At 44.4% G+C, this 13,267-nt stretch overlaps 2 protein-coding genes across 2 annotated transcripts in view; both read left to right on the plus strand.

Annotated features, from left to right (window-relative positions):
• On the plus strand, positions 1-12,925 carry LOC127697613 (sphingolipid delta(4)-desaturase DES1-like). Its single transcript, XM_052200877.1, has 3 exons — positions 1-169; positions 7,070-7,812; positions 11,688-12,925. The coding sequence occupies exons 1-3, from the start codon at positions 88-90 to the stop codon at positions 11,820-11,822; spliced, it is 960 nt and encodes a 319-aa protein (XP_052056837.1). The 5' UTR covers positions 1-87; the 3' UTR covers positions 11,823-12,925.
• LOC127697612 (sphingolipid delta(4)-desaturase DES1-like) overlaps positions 7,753-13,267 on the plus strand; it is a 24,911-nt gene continuing 19,396 nt past the window's right edge. The window contains exon 1 of the mRNA XM_052200876.1: positions 7,753-7,812. The gene's annotated coding sequence lies outside the window, so the exon portion shown is untranslated. The remainder of the gene's footprint in view (positions 7,813-13,267) is intronic.

A 13,267-nucleotide genomic window follows, 5' to 3' on the forward strand; every position in this document is an offset into this window, starting at 1 on the left:
ACAGACACAGGCCACAGCTGCCATCGATAACATCACATTTACGGAGTTGCACCAGAGCAGATCCTAGGGCAGCTGTGCACACCAGCCATGAGGAAGCAGGCACCACTGGAAGATGTTGAGTGGGTCTATACTGATCAGCTGCATAATGATCGACGTCTGGAGATATTGGGTGAGATTGTGTGGGTGGGGGACGAAGGGGGTAAGGTCAGGGATGCCTAAGGCTAGGCACTGACATCTCCCTTTCCTCCCCAACTCTCTATCTCTAAGGCTTGGTAGGGATGGCCCAGGCAAGACATCCTCAGGAGGCTCAAAGCACACAGTATGGAAACCTGGGAAAGGGTCTACCTGCCCTGTGCTGCACTGGCCTTTCATTGGGAAGAACGAGCTGGACCCTGACTCATCTCCCCTCTGCTGGCCTTAGAGCTGAGGGTTCATTTGGTTGGGCTCTCCATTCACAGCAAGATTCTCCAGCGCGAGAGATTGCCGAGGGCATGGAGGGGTTGGATTCAGTGCCTCCTCAAAGGGCTCCAGGATAAGCACAAAGCCGGGCAGCAGGCATAAGAAACAAATGACATGGTGCTGAAGAGCCCCAGGGCCACTGACACACACACACACACACACACACACACACAGTCCTAAGGAGAGACAGCACGAGCAGGTCCAGCATCCTACCCTGTGATTCCAGGACCTGTTAGAGAAGGCAGGTCCCGCTGTGCTCACATCTGCCCTCCTGACAGAACTGAAACTTTAAGTTGCTTATTAAGGACAGCTCTTTAAGAGACTTTGGGTTAGCCTGGGGAAAGGGCAACCACCTTTCATCCCAGCACCCAGGAAGCAGAGCCATGTGGTTCATCCTGAGTTCTAGTCCCATTTGGTTTACACAAGAGAGCATGAGTGTGAGGGGGTAACACGTGATTCATTCTCTCTCTCTCTCTCTCTCTCTCTCTCTCTCTCTCTCTCTCTCTCTCTCTCTCTCTCTCTCTCCAAGAGAATTAAATCATTTATTGAGTACACATGAAATGGTTGATACACAAGCTTCGTTCCCATCTGTTATTTTATCTGGTACCGTTATTCAATTTTGATATTGCATAGGGTGTGCCAACAACCATTTTATAACCAAGTTGTGACCCTGTTTGAATGACCCTTTCAATGGTGAAACTCATTAAAAATTAAAAGTTACTATGGTAACTGGCAGTTTAACAACACCAAAGAATTTGAAGACAATGTCTTCTCCACCCAAGCAACCATAAATAAATTCCAAATGGAACTTGGCACCATCCTGAAGAAATTCTAGCTTCACACTGTTGGGGAAGTTTACTAAGATGGCTTCAGAGTAGACTAATTTTACACAGCACATAAAAAAAAAAGACACATTTATTCAGCGTCATGATCAAACAATTACATTTAGCAATCAATAGCATGGGTGACAACGGATGACAGTAAAATCTTTTGTTGGAATGCTTTACACTTTCCACAGAACAAAAACTAAAATAACCGGTTATACAATAAGTCACAAATACAGTCCTGGAGTTTTTGCCCCCACACGAGTACTGTCTAAACCATGTCTTCTTTATAGCAGCTGAGTTCACAAATCTGTTGTAACCTGTGACTTCCCTGTCATTCTCTGGCTCTCCTGCTAAGCTTTGTCTCCTGGTCTGTGTAATTAGAGCCTCTGGCCACTCCCAGAGTGCTGCCTCAGCAGCCACCTTGGCTTCGTGGTTTAGCAAAGTGCCTCAAAGGCCAGCATCAGGGCCAGAGCTCCTGCCTCCAAACTTCCTCCCTTCATCGGTTCAAAATTTACTTTACACTTCTCATTTTTGGAGAGGCATTGAGTGCTGCTCAGTATTCCCTTTCTGAGAACAGAGATGGACGGCCATGGATGAGAAAGCCAGGGTCATCGTTGGAGTTACATCGAAGTGACAGCGTATTTCTGAAACGTCTATTACTTTCTAAGAGGTCCACGTCATAAAATTGGCAGAGATGCCTGTTCTACCAAACACATTCTAAACTCTCAAAACAAACTAAACCTCTATGTGAAACAGGGCGATAGGATGCCAGAAAAGGAACAAAACTGGTTCTTAGCAATGGAGGCTGCAGAGACCGCTGAGAGTGAAGTGCTGGGCATAGAACTGATGGGAGTGGGGCTGGGGATGCAGCCGATGGCTGACCGACCGCTGGGACAGCCATGTGAGGCGGCAGCCAGTACTGTACTTGCTCTGCAGTCAGGAGGAAGGCAAAGGGGCCACTTACTGTTCTCTCTCATTACCTCTCTCCCTCCCCCTCCACTCCCCCTCCCTTTCCCTCTCCTCCCTCTCTCTCTAGCTCTCTCCTCTCACTTTCATTTGCCCCCTCCCTCCCCCCCCAACAAGCAGTCATTGTTTATTAACTGACCTGCTTACAGAAATACCCCCAGCAACACCTCCTCCATTCTTCACATGAGCCTGTCTGTCCATCTCCGTCTTCTAGTGAATGTGTGTCTTTTTTTCCCTTTGTTCCACCTCTTGGAGAAGATATTTGGGTCACAGGAGGTTATTTGCTCCTTTGAATTGTATAGATCCCAGGAATTATAGTCTTCATGCGGATGACGCCTATTTCCCAGGAATTTGAGCAATCAAAGATTTGTCTGTCGGGGAAGTTCTCTTCTTATTGATTTTGTGCTAACCAGGCTTGTAGATTAGCCCATTTACCAACTTCCAGAATGTGGATTGAAGCCTGTTAAATTTAACAAAAGTATCTGTCACTGAGGACCTGTAGAAGCAGAGAAGCTGCAAACGCTGTGGAGGTCTGGGCCTACAGCATTGGTACCCTGGGTTCTGATGACTCTGCCGGTATAGAAGTTTCCAGCTATCCTTACCAACCTAGCTATCCCAGTGCCAGTTCTATACACCACCTGCATCATCTTTCACAGATAAGCTTCCTCCTTGCCCTTCAACATGACTTTAGGGCAAGTGGCTTCCTCAGGGGCTTTATCTTAAACTCTGTGGAGATTCCTTTGTGTTTGCCCAAGGAAACCTTCTTTTTCTCTGGTAGCCTCCATTGTTCCTGCTGGAAAAAAGGACCCTCACTGCTTATGCAGTATAAGCCTAACAAGGTTTAGAAAGGGCAAACATGCAGAAGAAAGAGGAGAAACACAAATTCTGTTTGTCCACAGTATTCTATATATAAGAAAACAGACTCTACCCAAAGGCTATTAGAACTGATAAAACAAGGGTCAGCAGTTAAGAGTGCGTACTGCTGGACTCAGTTCTCAGCACCTAAATTAGGTGGTTCAGAATCACCTACAACTTCAGCTCCATGGGATCCAATCAATACCCTCTTCCAGCTTTTATGGGCACCCACACACAACTTCACAGACAAAAACACACATACTTATAAGTGAAATTAATATAATAAGAGAGATAACTGATGTCTTAGGCACTGTTCTATTGCTGTGAAGGTGCCCAAGGGAACTCACATAAAAGAAAGCATTTCACTGGGGACTTGCTTACAGCTTTGGGATGTTAGTCCATTAGCACTGTTGGTGGGAAGCATGGTGGCAGGCAGGCAGGCAGGCAGGCAGGCAAGCAGGCAGGCAGGCAAACAGGCAGGCAGGCAGGCAGGCATTGCAGGCAGGCAGGCAGGCATGGCAGGCATGGCAGGCAGGCATGGCAGGCAGGCAGGCAGGCAGGCAGGCATGGCAGGCAGGCATGGCAGGCAGGCAGGCAGGCAGGCAAGCAGGCAGGCAGGCAGGCATGGCAGGCAGGCAGGCAGGCATGGCAGGCAGGCAGGCAGGCAGGCAGGCATGGCAGGCAGGCATGGCAGGCAGGCAGGCAGGCAGGCATGGCAGGCAGGCATGGCAGGCAGGCAGGCAGGCAGGCAAGCAGGCAGGCAGGCAGGCATGGCAGGCAGGCAGGCAGGCATGGCAGGCAGGCAGGCAGGCAGGCAGGCATGGCAGGCAGGCAGGCAGGCAGGCAGGCAGGCAGGCAGGCATGGCAGTGGAGCAGTAGCTGAGACAGAGCTTGCATCCTGATCAGCAGGCAGCAGGCAGAGAGAGACACTGCGCCTGAGGTGATACTTTCAAACCTCAAAGCCCACCCTTAGCAACACAGTTCTTCCAACAAGAACACATCTACTCCAACAAGGCTACATGTCTTCCAATCAGGTCATCAATAGGGACTAAGCGTGAAATATGTGAGCCTACAGGGGAATCTTCTCATTCAAACCTCCAGAGCTGCCAACAAATTAGTAACCTAGTAAGGCACAAGCATACAGCCAGGCAGTGGTGGCGCACTTTAATCCCAGCACTTGGGAAGCAGAGGCAGAGGCAGAGGCAGGCAGATTTCTGGTTTGAGGCCAGCCTGGTCTACAGAGTGAGTTCCAGGACAACCAGGGCTACACAGAGAAACCCTGTCTCAAAAAACCAAAAAAAAAAAAAAAAAAAAAAAAAAAAAAAAAAAAAAAAAAAAAAAAGAAGAAGAAGAAAAGAAAAAAAAAGAAAAAAAAAAGATACAAACATACATAGAGTATTTAGCTTGTTTGCTGAGTGTGGTGGTGCACTCCTGTATACTCAGTTGACTGAGGCAGGAGAACTATGAAGGGCCCACAAGTTTGAGCTCAAACTGGGCAACATAGAGAACTCTCAGCCTTCTAAAATTTGCACCTTTTCTGAATTCCAAAAATAAATAGTGAAGAAAGAGAAACTGAAATCAGCCCCCACCCTACAGTAGATTAAAGAGTTAAATGGTGAGAGGCAGTGGTCACACCTGCCTGTAACCCAGCACTAGGGCAGAGGCAGGCAGGGCTCTGAGTCAGAGGCCAGCCCTGATCTATGGAGAGCATCATAGGACTGCCAAGGCTACACAAAGAGACCCTGTCTTAAAAAGAAGAAAAATAGACTCCAGGAATTGGGAAAAAAAACCCTAAAGACACACAAAAAGATCCACACACACCACACTGAAAATCCACTCTTGCCACACTGTACAAAAGTCATCTCAAAATGTGCCAAATACCGATCTTAAGATGTGAGGCTGCCAGGGTAAAACACAGGCGAGATCAGCAGGAAGCACACAGCCCAAAGGCAAGCACGGCCACATCATGAGTGGGCTTCTGCCAACCACGGAAGCTTCTGCAAAGGGAATAACAGCTGTGGAGAGACAAGATTCGCCAGTTAGCCATTGGACTGAAAGCTAATATCCAGAAAACACAAGGATTTCTAAAAAACTACAAACCCACAAGTAACCGGAGTGTGAAAGGAGTTAGTGGTCTGAAGAGCCACTTCTTGATAATGAACTACAAATGGTAAGGATGTATATGAAAAATTCCTCACCATCCTACAGTAGGCTTAGCCACCATAGAAACATAAACAGAGAAAAGGCTTGCCTGCACCCTGCTATGGGGGTCATAAACTATACACTTACTACAGAGGACAATATGAATTTTCTAAAAATTAATTTTTTTAAAAAAAAATAGTGGTTTTCCTCCCATAATAATCTCACAATAGATCTACCACACAATCCTCTCTCCCACTTCCTGCTACACTTTCAGAGTGAATGGAGTCAGCATATAAATGAGAAACCTGCACATTCATGTATGTTGTGACATTCACAATAGCTAAGTTGTGGGATTAATGGATATGACCATCAATAAGCAGCAAGTATAAAGAGACAGTGGCGTCTTTGCAGAGTGCTTTCATTGTTAAGCTATGACAGATAAGAATGAAGCAGCCATAGAGACATAGCTCAGCCAATACAGTGCTTGTGATGCAGGCATGATGACCTGAATTCAGATGCCCAGCTCCCAGATGCAAGCCAGGCACAGTGGCACAGAGGAGTGATCCTGGTGCAGGGATAGCAAAGACAGAAAGAGGTTTGTTAGTGTGGCTTAATCCTGCTGGCCTGGGCATCCCAGCAATGGCTGTCTCCTGATGGAAAGGCCAAGGTTACAATAGTTATTCAGTTGAAGAGACTGAATGTCTCAGCAGTCACACTCTGGTACTGGAGTCCCAGAGGCATCCTAGAGAGCTTCAGGTCTTCCCTCTACATTGGAATACCAAAGAGATAGGGCCCAATGCCAGCAGAGAAGTGCCTCAGCGACAGGCTAGATAAACTTGCCAGCGAGAGTGGGGGCAAGCAGGCACAAAGCAAAAGCTTGCTTCCTCCGTGTCCTTTCGTGTGGGCTGCCGCTGGAACGTTTGCCTCAGATTCAGGATGGATTGTGCACTTCAAGCACTCCAGGAGAGAGAAATCCCTCAGCTATGCCCAGCTGCTGGGTTTAAGTTGATTCCCAGGTAATCAAGCTGACAGCCAAGATCAGCTGGAGAAATATCTGTTCAGTTTTACAATTTTTAAAAAAGATTTGTTTTTATGAGTACACTGTTGCTGTCGTCAGACACACCAGAAGAGGGCATCAGACCTCATTACAGATGGTTGTGAGCCACCATGTGGTTGTGAGCCACCAACTTTACAGTTTTTAAATTGAATTCTTACTCATTTGTGCAAGCTTTAAAAGTTCCTATGCAGTCTACATAAAGGTCCCTTGTCAACATGTTTCCCTTTTTCGGTGACATTGTTTGCAGAAGAAAAGATCCGTATGTAGTTGAATTTTTCCTTTTATCAAATCCTTGGAGTGTCTTAAAAACCACAGAGGCGGGCTGGAGAGATGGCTCAGCGGTTAAGAGCACCGAATGCTCTTCTGAGGGTCCCGAGTTCAAATCCCAGCAACCACATGGTGGCTCACAACCATCTGTAATGAGATTTGATGCCCTCTTCTGGTGTGTCTGAAGACAGCTACAGTGTACTTACTCATAATAAATAAATCTTAAAAAAAAAAAAAAACACAGAGGTCATGAGGATTAATTTCAATGTTATTTTTTGAGATTTGGGACTTTGTCATTAGATCTTTGACACAGTTTCAGTTACCAGAGTGCGTGCTTTCAGGAAGGTGCTTTTACAATAAGTTCTCTTACCCACTGACCCATCTCCCCAACTCCTTTAACTATAATTTCTTCAATGTGTTCACTTCAATATACTTGATGACAATTATAATTACACTAATCTCCACTTAATGACTCTTGTATTTTCTTTTCTTACAGCAAAGTATCCGGAGATAAAGTCCTTGATGAAACCCAACCCTGACCTGATCTGGATCATAGTCGTGATGCTTCTCGTCCAGTTGGCTTCATTTTACTTAGTCAAAGACTTGGACTGGAAATGGGTCCTATTTTGTGCCTATGTATTTGGTGGCACTATTAACCACTCACTAATTATAGGTTCTCATGAGATCTCTCATAATTTCCCCTTTGGCCACCACAAGGCGCTGTGGAACCGCTGGTTTGGAATATTTGCTAACCTCCCTATTGGGATTCCATACTCGGTTTCCTTTAAGAGATACCACATGGATCACCACCGCTACCTCGGGGCTGACGGCATCGATGTGGGTGTTCCTCATGATCTCGAGCGCTGGTTCTTCTGCACCGCTTTCAGGAAGCTTGTCTGGATTGCTTTGCAGCCTCTCTTTATTATTTTTAGACCTCTACTTATTAACCCCAAACCAGTTTCTTATCTGGAAATCATCAATGCTGTTGTTCAGATCACTTTTGACATTTTAGTTTACTATGTTTGGGGAATTAAATCTTTAGTCTACATGCTGGCAGCCTCGCTGCTTGGTCTGGGTTTGCACCCAATTTCTGGCAATCTTGTAGGGGACCATTTCATGTTCTTAAAGGAGCATGAAACATACTCCTATTACGGGCCTCTGAACTTATTCATCTTCAATGTGGGCTATCATAACGAACACCATGACTTCCCCAACATTCCTGGAAAAGACCTGCCCTTGGTAAGTAAAGTGGTAAATATTTTCATTTCTAATAGCTATATAATTCAAATTAGTCTTCACTTGCTCATTGTTTAATGAAAGTTAGTACATTTAGTAACCAATTCTGCTCATCAAAATGAAACTCAAAGCATAATATCATCTAATATCTGACAGGCTAGTTTGACCAAGGATACAATCTTTTAGATCCTAAAGCTCAGGATTCAGAAGTATTGGAAGATTTGTAAAAGTCTGTTATGCAGTAAAATAACTCTGTCTCCGTTACTGTTCTATTGCTTTGAAGAGACACCATGACCAAGGCAACTTAGAAAAGAAAGCATTTAACTGGGGCCTTGACACAGTATCGTGGGGTTAGGCCCTGATCATTATGGCAGTGAGTGTGGCAGCAGGCAGGGAGGCATGGTGCTGAGTGAAACTGGGCCTGGCGTGAGCTTCTGAAACCTCCAATCCCACCCTGCCGTGACACACCTTCTCAAATACAGCCACATTTCCTGATCCTTCATATGGGGACCATTTTCATTCAGTCATCACAGACTCAGAATTAGACATCAAATCCTTCTGTGATGTGAGGAGCAGTCTGAGCTTGAGGAACTCTTGTCACTTAAATTAGTGGGCTTCGCCAAGATGGCGTGCTGGCATGTGAAATAGCGTTACTCCTTTGTGACAATGCAGTACACAGTCACATGGTGCTAGTTGATTTGTCCATGAGAACCATGAAATCCTAAGTTTTCTGAAAAAACGGGTAGACATTTGTTTGCAATGCTCTATTATGTTCCTGGCACGGACCATCACTTCGCCCTTGCACAGGCTTGTATAATGTATGGTAGTTCAGTGTTGTGTGCTTTGTAGAGTGACACCTTTTGGAAACATACATTGAGATATTGAGGGATGAAACACCAGTGTTAAATTCTCTGGAAATCATGCATGCCATCTCCAACCTCATCTCAATGGGTTCCACTAGGAGAAGAAGAAGAAGAAGGCGGCTGTGTCTTATGCAGACTGACATTACAGAGGGTAACTGTGTTCAGCTAACTGTCAGTTACCTGCGTCACACCTTCAAACTGGTGAAGGGTGCATGAGAGCTGTTTGGTGATTCTTTCAACTGTTTGATGGGATTTACATTTTTACAATAAAGTATTTGAGGAAAGAAGCCGGCACCTGTGTGGCTGTAACCTTGAGCATGTGTAATATGACACTAGCCTCCAATGCCTTGGTGTCAATCTGCCCTGAATCTCTAGTGTGGCTTTTGTTGATCTCTGCTGTGACTGGTCAGGTGAATTTTTATTTTAAGGACATTTTGTTGTGCATGGATGAATGCCTGCATGCATGTGTGGGCCACGTGCTTATTAGGTGTTCAGGAAAGGCGGAGGAAGTGACATATACCCTGAACTGGAGTTACAGACCCTTGTGAGCTGTCACATGGGTGCTGAGAACTGAACTCAAGCCCTCTACAAGAATGGAAGGTGCTCCTAACTGCTGAGCCATCTCTCTAGCCTAGAATTTTTATTTTTTTTTTAAGTAGGTCTACCCAAGAGACAAAGTTGGTAATATTTTGAACAAGCAATTTGTTCCAACATAAGCTATGTGGAAAAGAATGTGTGACTTTCTGTAGCCCTTTGGATACTGAAACTTCAGTTTAGACATCTTGACTTAAGGCCCATGGTACGCCCACAACTATTCAAGTCCCTCTTTCTTTATGCTTTCTTCTTTTTCTGAGCTAATCTTACAAACAACCCTATCTTTCACTAGTCCAGATTTCCTTGCTCTTTCTATGATTTATATCTAGGGACTTCGTACTTTGTTTCTTATCTATTTCCTGTCATTTATTACAGTCAACTAAAGTAGTTACATCTGTGTAGCTATGAAATGATTGCTGGCGATGCAATAATAAAATTGGTATTTTGTTTGTTCCTTTGCTTGTTTGTGTTCCTAGAGATGAAACCATGGCCGCAGGCATGCTAGGCAAACATGGTATCGCTGAGCTACCCCTCCGACTCTTCTGACTTGTACTGACTTTATTAAAGTGTAACTTGTATACAATGCTGGGTTCGATGGCATACACTTTTGATTCCAGTACCTGGGAGGTCTCCAAGTTCAAAGTTAGTCTGGTCTACAGAGCTATTTTCAGGACAGCTAGGCTACACAGAGAAACTCTGTCTGGAAAAAAAAAACCAAAATACTTATATCTGTATCTATACACATTGTGTGTGTGTGTGTGTGTGTGTGTACATGCGCACACGCACCCATATTTCATGGAGTGTGTATGGGAGTCAAAGGACAGCTTTCTAGAGTTGGTTCTGTTCTTGCATCCTGTGGATTCTGGGATTGGATTCAGATCTTCAGGGTTGGCAGTAAGTACCTGTAACTACTCAGTGGTCCCATGGCTCACCTTTAAACAAACATTTTCCATGTTCTCACAACTTTATAAAGGACATACTCATCCAGAGTTTATGACAGCCTCTGACTTGTATTGGACAAATTGCTTATAACTTCTCTAAGATTTATAACCCATATATAATGTTGAGAACTTAATTGTTTTCTACCATATGTCCTTTATATGTTTATAATTTATCATCATTCGCATCTTCCTGGTTGCTAACTATACATTCAGTCTTAATTAATATCTTAAATGTTTATCCAGGTTCTGACTGGCTCTGCCATTTTCCAGTTTGGGGATACTAATGGCTTTATTTATTTATTTGACCTTTCATTGTTTCTTTGTGAGTTTCACATCATGCACCCAGATCTCACTTATGTTCCCATCTCTTGAAATCCATGCTCTGCCCTTGCAACCCCCCCACAGGAGAAAAAAAAACATCTCTTTCTGAAAGCTGTAGTGTGTTACAGTGTGTCCCACAGTGTGGGGCCCTTTTGCCCATACTTCTCTGCTTGCAAATATTTATCACAATGAGTCACTGTTCTGCTTCAAGGCCTTATGCTAGACTATCAATATTGGATCCTCACTGGGACTCCTCTTGCATATCCTGTTGTTGTCCTGTGTCATGGAGGTTCTGCAGATTTGGAACTGTAGGACTGGTCACTTCATGTGCTTCAACAGTTCATAGATGGGGTAGATTTGGGGGTGGGCCAATCAAAGCCCTGGATCTGGGCCTGGGTGGTCTCTGAATTGGTCGGCCCACAAGCTCTCCTACATTCATACAACCAGTGTGAGCTTTTCAGCACTACCCCAGATAGATCACCCAATGAATGCTGCTGCAGACAAGCAAGGTCAACTCTACTGTACTGCCAGGTACAGGGCAGGGCTTGCTAGCGGCAGGGCCAGCTCTCCTACTCTCATGACTTCAGGGCTAGATCTTCTGCCTGCCATGGGTGGCTCAGGAGAGGGGAGCATCTCTCCCATGGCAGGCAAGTGATAGGGCCAGGCATCCCGTACTCACTGGTATCCCTTCCACAGGGTCAGTTCTACTGTGCTGCCCAGGTGAGGTGCAGGGCCCTCTCTCCCAAGTGCTGTAGATAGTGAAGGACAGGACTAGCTCTCCAGTTCTCATGACCCCAGGGCCATCTCTCCCACCTGCTGCAGGTGGCAAGGGGCAGAGGTGGAGGAAGGGCATCTCTCCCTTATCACTGTAGTGCAGACACATTGATGGCTTTCTATTCCAGTTGCTGGGTGAACTGAATGCTGCTGGTTTTGCCCTAAGTTCAATGTATAGTATAACAGAGCTGTTTATGTGCATGTGGTCTGTAGACTGTCTTTATTCATGAAGAACTTGTTCATGGTCTGAAGAACCATGAACAAAGGCATTGCCCCTTAGCTGCTTTGGTTATTTGTGCCTCTGCCTGTCAGATACTCGCCTATCATATTGAGGCCTCAGTAACACTCACTGTGTTTTGTTTTGTTTTTTTTCTTTAACTTCTAGGTGAGGAAAATAGCAGCTGAATACTATGACAAACTCCCCCATCACATCTCCTGGGTCAAACTCCTGTATGATTTTGTGATGGATGACACAATAAGTCCCTATTCACAGATGAAGAGGCTTCCAAAAGGGAAATAGCTTTTAGAGCTAACACTGTCAAGTGCCAAAGCAAAATCTGCAAAGATTTTTAATTGTTGATAATATGGACTTTTTTCCTTGTTAAAATTAAGAGCTGTCAGAAGCCATCTAGGAAAAGCTACTTAGCACAGATTTTTGTCAAGAGACAAATCATCTGGCTTGTGTCTTATTATTTTGAAATCTTGTATAAGACTAGTATGCAAGCAAGTGAGTTTCCTGGTGATGACCCACTGTTTTGCATGACTGTAATGGATGCACTCTGGAAGTCCTCAGGGTCCTCAGAAACTTCATCCCAGGGTTGCCTCTTGCTTCCCATATGCCTTTCCTGCCATTCTTACATAGCCTAGTGATTCCTGGAAATCTGCCAACCCTTAGGCAGATTTCCTGTAGAATCAATATGAAGATGGTACTTTCATGTAGTTATAATGTATAGATGAACTGATGACTTCATTTTCCTGTTTATAAAACTTCTAAATTGATACAAGTAATCTCAAGTCTCCTATAGAACAAAAGCTGCAAATGGACCTTCATGTGTCACAGGCTAATTACATTAGAGAAAGAAAACAGCCTTGGAACAAATTCCATCTAGGTTAGGAATGAAGCCACAATCTGGCAACTAAGGGTCATAAACTGAGAATGGGAAACTTATTGTAGGTGCAAGGACAAAACATAAATGATGGACTAATACTAGTCTTATACAAGATTTCAAAATAATAAGACACAAGGCAGATGATTTGCCTCTTGACAAAAACCTATGCTAACTAATGACATAAAAATGATTGCTACAAACTTTTAATGAATGAATGGAGCTAGTAACAGATAATGTTTAGTCAGGTACAAAAATTATTACTTTAAACTTTTAATGAACTTATGGATCTAGTAACAGATAATGCATGTTTAGTCACATACTAGCCTAATGGAAAGACATAAACAATTCTGTTGTGATTCCTTAAGCCTTATTTAACTATGTACTTATGGAATGTAAAAAATGCTTAGAAAACCATGTGATCAATTATCTTGAGAAAGTATAAGAACTAAGAACAATAAAATGGCAGTGCAACCTTCTTCAGCTTCATCCAGTATGCTTGTATCTATGTGTGCCTTGCTGTTCCCTTCCCTTCCCTGCCCTGCCCTTCCCTTCCCTTCCCTTCCCTTCCCTTCTCTTCCCTTCTCAATTAGTGATCTCAATTAGCGATCAAGTGGGGAGGGCCCCTTGTGGGTGGTACTAATTTTGGGCTGGTGCTCTTGGGTTTTATAAGAGAGCAGGCTAAGCAAGCCAGTAGGAAACATCCCTCCATGGCCTCTGCATCAGTTCCTACTTCCTGACCTGCTTGAGTTCCAGTCCTGACTTCCTTTAGTGAAACAGCAACATGGAAGTGTAAGCTCAATAAACGCTTTCCTCTCCAACTTGTTTCTTGGTCATGATGTTTGTGCATGAATAGAAA

This window comes from Apodemus sylvaticus, chromosome 12 (assembly GCF_947179515.1).
Source record: "Apodemus sylvaticus chromosome 12, mApoSyl1.1, whole genome shotgun sequence".
Taxonomy (NCBI): domain Eukaryota; kingdom Metazoa; phylum Chordata; class Mammalia; order Rodentia; family Muridae; genus Apodemus; species Apodemus sylvaticus.

Excerpts from the sequence above, each read along its gene's own strand:
- LOC127697613 (XM_052200877.1), top strand. The coding sequence starts at position 88 with ATGAGGAAGCAGGCACCACTGGAAGATGTTGAGTGGGTCTATACTGAT. Across the intron at positions 170-7,069 it reads TCGACGTCTGGAGATATTGG|CAAAGTATCCGGAGATAAAG; the intron begins GTGAGATTGTGT and ends CTTTTCTTACAG. Across the intron at positions 7,813-11,687 it reads CTGGAAAAGACCTGCCCTTG|GTGAGGAAAATAGCAGCTGA; the intron begins GTAAGTAAAGTG and ends TTTAACTTCTAG.